This window comes from Gossypium hirsutum, chromosome A01 (assembly GCF_007990345.1).
Source record: "Gossypium hirsutum isolate 1008001.06 chromosome A01, Gossypium_hirsutum_v2.1, whole genome shotgun sequence".
Taxonomy (NCBI): domain Eukaryota; kingdom Viridiplantae; phylum Streptophyta; class Magnoliopsida; order Malvales; family Malvaceae; genus Gossypium; species Gossypium hirsutum.
Window position 1 is genome coordinate 90,965,097 of NC_053424.1, and position 8,588 is coordinate 90,973,684.

Consider the following 8,588-nt stretch of genomic DNA (forward strand, 5'->3'; position numbering starts at 1 on the left):
GATGGGTTTCCTTACACACTGAGTTTCCAAACTCACCCCTTCTTTAACCTTGCAGGTGGGCCTTGATGTGGGTGTCTTGGAGCCGGAGGGGATTCAGAGTGGCCATGGTGAACGCTTTTAGGTTTGAAAAAGAGACTGGTTTTCTTAAGCTATTTTTAATTACTATTTAATTTTTGGGTTGTAATAAGACCATTTTAACTTTATTTTCTTTTTTGATTTTCTTGGATTATATTATTTAAAATAACTTTAAATTGATGGATAATAATTCAAATGGGCTAGACTTAGGGCGCGATTTCAAAATGATGCTTGTTTTAAAATAGCACAACGTCACGAATATTCGATTTATCAAAGATAACCACTCAAAGAAATTACAATTTGTGATAACCAAGTGTGGCAATGGATGTGGGCATGTCTAGGATTGGATCCAATCGAAGAGCTTGGTACTTAAGCAACCTTCATGGCTCACCTCCTCTATTACAGATACCTACCTGGTGCCCAGCTTTCATTCACTTGGTTAGCTTAACAAAAGTCGACTTTTAAAACACTAAAAAGGGAACATGGGTTTTTAACTTCAATATGGCATGTCAGATTCTGCCATAATGTCTGGGCAGGGTTTGGGGTGCTATATTTAGTGGTATCAGAGTCTGGGTTGCAACAACTCGGCTGTGGATCGGGTCCGAAAAGGGGTTTTCAAAACTTTATGCCAAAAAGTGTATTTTTGGAAAAACTTGAATTTTGAAAATAAATTTTTTTTTAGAGGAGATAATCTCCGAACTTGTTTTTTTTAATCAAATGTTTGAAAAATAGATTTCAAAAAGCCTAAATCTTTTGAGTTTATCTGAAAATTGATGAGGTGGCACACTGAATTCCCGGCACCAAGGCTGTAAGTACCTTTCTATTTTACATACTGAGCTGTACAGTAGTTAGTACTAAACCTTAGAGATAGTACTATAGATAATGTAGCGTAAAGGCTACGAAACTGAGACTATAAGGTAAACTAAGCCCTAGGAAACCGAGACAGTAGCTAAACTATGGTTACGCGAGAACAACTCTGAAATCTTATCTGTTCATAGGATATTCTGTAATAAACAGTGGAAACAGTAAACTAACTGCATAAAATTTGTAATCAGATAAATCGATATGAGTACGAGAGCTACTTGGGGAAGAGGCCGTGGTCGAGGCCGAGGTAGTACTCAAGCTGGATCTTCGTCTTCTGAACACATACCCGCTGGGGTAGCACGATCACCACTGGTGGATGAGAACGGGCCATATAATCGAGCCACGGGGGATGACGCTCTGTCCCAGGCCAAGTTAAGAGTTTTGGAAAGGGTGGCCGGAGCTAATATCGGGCCCATGAATAGGGGGTCCATTTCTGAGTGACTCCGGGCTAACGGAGCGGAGGTCTTTAGGGGTATATCTGGAGTAGCCCCAAATGTGGGTGAGTACTGGCTGGAAGCCACAGAGCGGATTGTGGATGACCTGGACTGCACAGTGGAGCAAAAGTTAAAAAGGGCGGTGTCCTTGCTGCGGGACGAGGCATATCAGTGGTGGATCACTGTGAGAGAGGGTACCCCAGCTGAGAGGGTAACTTGGGAGTTGTTTAAGAAGTCCTTCAAGGCGAAGTATGTCGGAGCTAGCTATGTGGATGTACGAAAAAAGGAATTCCTGAACCTGACTCAAGGTGGTAACACCGTTGCTGAATATGGGCAGAGTTTCTGCGATTGAGCCGGTATGCTAGTGGTATTGTCTCTACTGAATACGAGTGCAGTGTTCACTTTGAGGATGGCCTCAGGGATGAGCTAAGGGTGCTCATAGCTCCGCAGAGAGAACGCGATTTTGCTGCACTGGTAGAAAAGGCTAAGATAGCTGAAGAGGTGAAGCAAGCTGAACGAAGGACCCGCGACAGGGATCGAAATCGGTTTAGGAGAGATACTGGACCAACTGGTTCTGCAAACTGGAATGTTAAAAGAGCTAGGATGGAGGAACCAGTTTGAGCGGTTCCGGTGAACACTGTTAGACCACAAGCTTGTGGAGATTGTGGTAGAATGCATCTGGGGGAATGTTGGAAACGTTCTGGGGCTTGTCTTCATTATGGATCAAAGGAACATAAGATCAGGGATTGCTCTAGGAGGCCAGCTCAGGCTCATGTGGTTGAACAAAGGGCTGTGCAACCCGCCCAACCAGGACGAGGTGGACCGCCGCTGTCGAGAGGTCGTGGCCAAGGTCGTGGTGGCAATAGCCATGGACGTGGGGCACCTGACAGGGGTACTGTTAACACTAAGGCTCGTCAGCCAACTTTGGTATATGCTGCTCGTCGCCGCGAGGAGGGTGACGCACCTGATGTCATAACTGGTACATTTTTTATCTCTGACGTACCCTATATTGCTCTGATAGATGTGGGGTCAACTCATTCATATGTATCATGTGATATTTCTAGGGCATTGGGTGTTCACTTTGAGGAGACTGTGTGCGGGGTAACTGTGATAAGTCCGTTAGATCACTCAGTTAAAGTAGAGAAACTCTTTAGGGAGTTGCCTCTAGAGACTCAGGGTAGGATTTCCTGTGCAGACTTAATGGAGTTACCGTTAGAAGAATTCGATTTGATCTTAGGGATGGATTGGCTGACCAGGTATAGGGCAACGCTAGACTATGCAGCTAAGAGGATGGTGTTAAGGACTATTGAGGATAAGGAGGTAATTATTATTGGGGAATGAATAGATTACTTGTCCAATATGGTATCGACTTTAAGGGCTTAGGAACTGATGCGTAAAGGATGCGAGGTGTACTTGGTTTTTGTAAATCAAGTTGAAACTGGGGATCTGAATGTGGATACCATCAGAACTGTTAGGGAATTCCGAGATGTTTTCCCAGAGGAGCTTCTTGGATTGCCTCCGAATCGGGAAGTGGAGTTTGGAATCGATTTGTTGCCTGGAATAGCTCCAGTATGCATTGCACCCTATAGAATAGCACCGAAGGAGTTAGTGGAACTGAAAGCTCAAATCCAAGAGTCGTTAGATAGAGGCTTCATTAGACCTAGTGTGTCTCCATGGGGAGCATCGGTCCTGTTTGTGAAGAAAAAGGACGGGACAATGCACATGTGCATCGATTACCGCCAGTTGAACAAACTGACAATAAAGAACAAATACCCACTACCAAGGATTGATGATTTATTTGACCAACTTAAAGGAGCTTCGTTATTTTCCAAGATTGACCTTCGATCTGGATACCATCAGTTAAGGGTAAAGGAAGTCGACATTCATAAGACAGCATTCAGGACTCGATATGGTCATTACGAGTTCCTAGTTATGTCGTTTGGGTTGACGAACGCACCTGCCGCTTTCATGGATATGATGAATCGAGTGTTCCAACCTTACTTGGACCGATTCGTGGTAGTTTTCATCGATGATATTTTGTTATACTCGGAAACCGAGGAGAAACATGAGGAGCATCTACGCATTATGCTACAAGTGCTGAGAGAGAAGCAACTGTATGCAAAGTTTAGTAAGTGTGAATTTTGGTTGCGAGAAGTGGCTTTTCTAAGTCATGTGGTTTCTGCTGAAGGAATTAGAGTGGGTCCTCGAAAAGTTGAGGCAGTTCTGAGATGGAAGCCACCAAAATCAGTATCGGAAATCCAAAGTTTTCTGGGTTTGGCAGGCTATTACCGAAGGTTCGTAGAAGGATTTTCACTGATTGCTGCACCATTGATGAAACTGTTAAGGAAAGGGGTAACATTTTTCTGGACTGAGAATCAGCAAAAAGCTTTTGACCATTTGAAAAAGGTATTGATTGAGGCACCAGTGTTGATTCAACTGGAGTCTAGGAAGGACTTCACTATGTACAGTAATGCGTCGCATGTGGGGTTAGGATATGTACTTATGCAAGAGGGTAAGGTGGTCGCTTATGCTTCGCGACAGCTTAAGCCTCATGAAGTGAACTACCCTACGCACGATTTAGAGCTAGCAGCAATGATCTTCGCGTTGAAAATCTGGAGGCATTACTTATATGGAGAAAAGTGTATCATATACACAGACCATAAGAGCCTAAAGTATCTGTTAACTTAGAAGGAGTTAAACCTTAGGCAACGAAGATGGGTAGAGTTGCTTAAGGATTACGATTGTTCGATTAAGTACCACCCAGGTAAGGCTAACGTGGTGGCTGATGCGTTGAGTCGAAGGGTTGTTTCTGATTTTAGAGTCTTGTTTGCACGTTTGATTCTGTTTGACGATGGAAGTCTGTTAGCAGAATTGCAAGTGAGGCCTACTTAGACTGAGCAGATTAAAGAAAAACAGTTGAAGGATGATTCGTTGGTTCTTCGGTTTCAGCAAGTTGAGAAGGGTGAGAATGAGGATTTTGGACTAAATACTAAAGGAGTTTTATGCTTCCGAGGAAAAATTTGTGTTCCGAAGGACTCTGACTTAAGACAGACAATATTGAAGGAAGCTCATAGGGGACTTTGTGCCATGCATCCTGGAGCGAATAAGTTGTATCACGACTTGCGAGAACTGTACTGGTGGCCTGGGCTTAAATGAGAAGTAACGAAATTCGTGGAGAAATGTCTGACATGCCAGCAAGTGAAAACTGAGCATCAATTTCCTTCTGGATTACTGCAACCGGTGAAATTTCCATTGTGGAAGCGGGAGAGAGTCACTATGGACTTTGTGGGTGGGCTATCTTTGACACCCACCAAGAAAGATTCTGTGTGGGTAGTGGTGGATAGGTTAACAAAATCTGCCCATTTCATACCAGTTCGTACTGATTACTCCCTGCAAAAGTTGGCTAGGTTGTATGTGGCAGACATAGTGCGACTACATGGAGTGCCAGTGTCGATTATTTCCAACCGAGACCCTAGGTTTACATCTCGGTTCTAGAAGAAGTTGCAGGACGCATTGGATACACGCTTGGATTTTAGTACTGCCTTTCATCCACAGACAGATGCACAGTCGGAGAGGGTTATTCAAATTTTGGAGGATATGTTAAGGGGTTGTATCATCGATTTTCGTGGGAGTTGGGAGGACTACTTGCCATTGGCGGAGTTTGCATACAATAACAGCTACCAAGCAAGTATTCAGATGGCTCCAAATAAGGCACTTTATGGGCGGAGATGTCGTACGCCTACGTGTTAGACAGAGTTGGGTGAACAACGAGTGCTTGGACTGGAGTTGGTGGTAGATACCGAGAGTAAGGTTAAATTGATAAGAGATCGATTAAAGGAGGCATCTGATACACAAAAGTCGCATGCGGATCTAAAGCGCAAAGCGATAGAGTTCGCTGTTGGGGATATGGTTTTCTTAAAGGTTTCACCTTGGAAGAAGATCTTGAGATTCGGCAAGAAAGGCAAATTGAGTCCGCGGTTTATAGGGCCTTATCGGGTTCTTAAGCGGGTAAGGCCAATAGTGTATCAGTTAGAGTTACCACCAGAGTAGGACAGAATCCATGACGTCTTTCATGTGTCTATGTTAAGATGATATCAATCGGATCCCTCACATGTTGTGTCAGTGGAGGAGATTGAAGTAAGGACTGATTTGACCTTTGAGGAAGAGCCCAAACAAATTTTAGATCGAGAGGTTAAAGTTCTAAGAACAAAGTCGATTTCGTTGGCAAAAGTACTGTGGCGTAATCATGGAAGGGAAGAAGCTACTTAGGAATCAGAAGAGACTATGCGTCAACAATACCCTCAACTATTTGGATCAGGTAAATTTCGAGGTCGAAATTCTTTTTAAGGGGGGTAGAGTTGTAACGCCCCAATTTTCGGGAATTCTGTGAGTGTTGGTAAATTTTAAATTTTGGTGTTCTGTCTGCTTGGCGTAGATTTAATCAGGTTAGTGGGTCTCTAGAAGGCCCAAGTTTAAGTTAAAATCCGGTAATTTTAGTTAATTTTAATTCTATAGAAAAAGGGGTTCTAGTTAGCTGGGCTTTAAAGTATTAATTGGGTAAAATAAAACACAAGGAAGCCCGTGGTAAGTTGTCTTGTGGCGTCACTTGAGGGCTTGAGAGGTGGCGTGTGGATGACCAAGGAGAGCTAAGGTTCGAGTCGCAAGGTAAGCAAATTAGTGATATTAATTTTTATGTGCAGAAAAGGTAAGTAATGGAACCTAAGTGAAAGACTGTCAGGAGGAGTTTAAATTGCTCAAGGGATTAAGTAAGGAGGGGATAAGGGAGAGAATTTAGGAGCTGATTGGGGAGAGTAGTAATGGCCGAATAGCGGACTCTTGAGGAGCAAGAGTTGGCCGGCCAAGGGTTTCTTTTGGGGGGCAAAATTCGGCTAGGTTAAGTGCCAATATAAATTCGGCATTAGGGGGAAAGTTGTGCCGTTTGCTGACCATTCTCCTCTTCATTCTTTTCTCCTCTCCTTTTCTTCTTTTCCTCCATAGCCGAATCTCTCTAGCCACCTGTGCATCTCTATCTTTTGCTTCAAACGTTTCTAAAACCTTCATAGCCATTGCCATAAAAAGCCGAAATCCTGAAACCCATACTTTCTTCTGTGCCGATTTCTCCTAGCCAATTTTATTATCTTTTCCATCATTCTTGACTGATTCTCTAGTTCTCTAAACTTCAAAGTTCTATCGACAAGACCATAGCAAAACCCTCCTATTTCATCTTTCTTTACATAGCTTCAACAAAAGCCGAAAACCCCACTCTCTTAGGGACTTGGCTGAATAGTGAGATCACTGAAGGCTCGACTTTTGTTATCATTTGAGGGCTTAGATCGGCATTAGAATTGAGTAGAAACTAATTGGGATCATTGGCCGAAGAAACCGATGGTAAGTCTTTTCAATCTAGTCTTTATTTTGTATTTTAGAAAAACCGAAACCCCTAAAGGTTAGGGAGGCTGTCGACTTGGACTTGTAGCCCTAAGGGGTTGTAATAACTGTTTCGTCTTGATAATAATATGATCTAGAGGCTGCTGATCAAGGGCTTGGACAAGTGGAGCAACGAGATCTAAGTCTAGTCGCAAACATCGGCAAAGGTAGGATTGCTAGTGCCTAAGGTGTTTTGGCCGAATAAGGTAAGGAGTTATTATGTAGTTCGTTTCGGTCGTAGATTAACGTGGTAGTAATATATTTGTAGGTAGTTCGTGCATGGATCTCGTCAACGAATCGTCATAAAATAGGTGTGTAACTGACACCCTTTCTTAGTTTAGATCGACAAAAGCCGAAAAGCCGAAATGCTGAAAATCGATATTTTGTAGATTTATGAGTGTGCGAATGCTCGTGAGGGAAATGGATTAATGTTTTTGGTAAGCTACAATGTTTGGACTGCAAAGTGCATGATTTCTGTGCCCTCGATATTTTTGGGCTTAATGGGCCAAAATTGGAATAAAGGGCCAACGGGCCCAATTCGGTAATAACCCTCGGTAAGTGATTCAGTTAGTACGTGAAAGGTAAGAGTGTGCATGAAAAACCCTAAAATAGATAAATTACTAAAATACCCTTTAAAAGTGGAAAATTTATAGTTTTACCCCTAGGAGTTAAATTACCGAAATACCCCTAGGGTTAAATTGACCTAAATGCATGTTTGACTGTTGTTTTTTACTGCATACCATGTTGTTATTATCTAATGCATGGGACTAGGATATTGATGGAGGAAGTACTGAAAGTGGCCTGTCCACATACTGGAGGCTTTGCCTCAATTTACTGTTAACTAAGCAGCAAGGCTGCAACTGTGGAGTGTAGCGCTGGGTGGGTTGAGCTATTCCCCACATGGAGTGTAGGGCTGGTACGGGTGGAGTGTAGCGGTTGGTGGGTTGAGTAGTCTCCCCAAATGGGTTTGCATATGTTTATTGATGTTGCATGTATTTTGAAATGGGCCTATGGGCCTTACTGTTATCTGAATAAGGGGCTAAGGCCCAGTTTAATGTAATCTAAAAAGGGCTCTGGCCTAATATCACTGTTATCTGAATGGGCTTAGGCCCAATGGGCTTGAGCTGACTTTGGCTTTGGATGGGTTTCCTTACACACTAAGTTTCCAAACTCACCCCTTCTTTAACCTTGCAGGTGGGCCTTGATGTGGGTGTCTTGGAGCCGGAGGGGATTCAGAGTGGCCATGGTGAACGCTTTTGGGTTTGAAAAAGAGACTGGTTTTCTTAAGCTATTTTTAATTACTATTTAATTTTTGGGTTGTAATAAGGCCATTTTAACTTTATTTTCTTTTTTGATTTTCTTGGATTATATTATATTAAATAACTTTAAATTGATGGATAATAATTCAAATGGGCAAGACTTAGGGCGCGATTTCAAAACGATGCTTGTTTTAAAATAACACGACGTCACGAATATTTGATTTATCAAAGATAACCACTCAAAGAAATTTCAATTTGTTATAACCAAGTGTGGCAATGGATGTGGGCATGTTTAGGATTGGATCCAATCGAAGAGCTTGGTACTTAAGCAGCCTTCATGGCTCACCTCCTCTGTTACAGATACCTACCTGGTGCCCAGCTTCCATTCACTTGGTTAGCTTAACAAAAGTCGACTTTTAAAACACTAAAAAGGGAACATGGGTTTTTAACTTCAATGTGGCATGTCGGATTCGGCCATAACGTCTGGGCCGGGTTTGGGGTGCTACAGTTTTATAGTTTAAAGAAAAGG

The 8,588-nt window shown here is 42.7% G+C and overlaps 1 protein-coding gene across 1 annotated transcript; it reads left to right on the forward strand.

The window, feature by feature from the left end:
- Positions 1–1,702: 1,702 nt before the first annotated feature.
- On the forward strand, positions 1,703–3,600 carry LOC121215622 (uncharacterized). Its single transcript, XM_041090630.1, has 6 exons — positions 1,703–1,729; positions 1,857–1,988; positions 2,103–2,286; positions 2,395–2,693; positions 2,757–2,942; positions 3,562–3,600. The coding sequence occupies exons 1-6, from the start codon at positions 1,703–1,705 to the stop codon at positions 3,598–3,600; spliced, it is 867 nt and encodes a 288-aa protein (XP_040946564.1).
- The last annotated feature ends 4,988 nt before the right edge of the window (positions 3,601–8,588 follow it).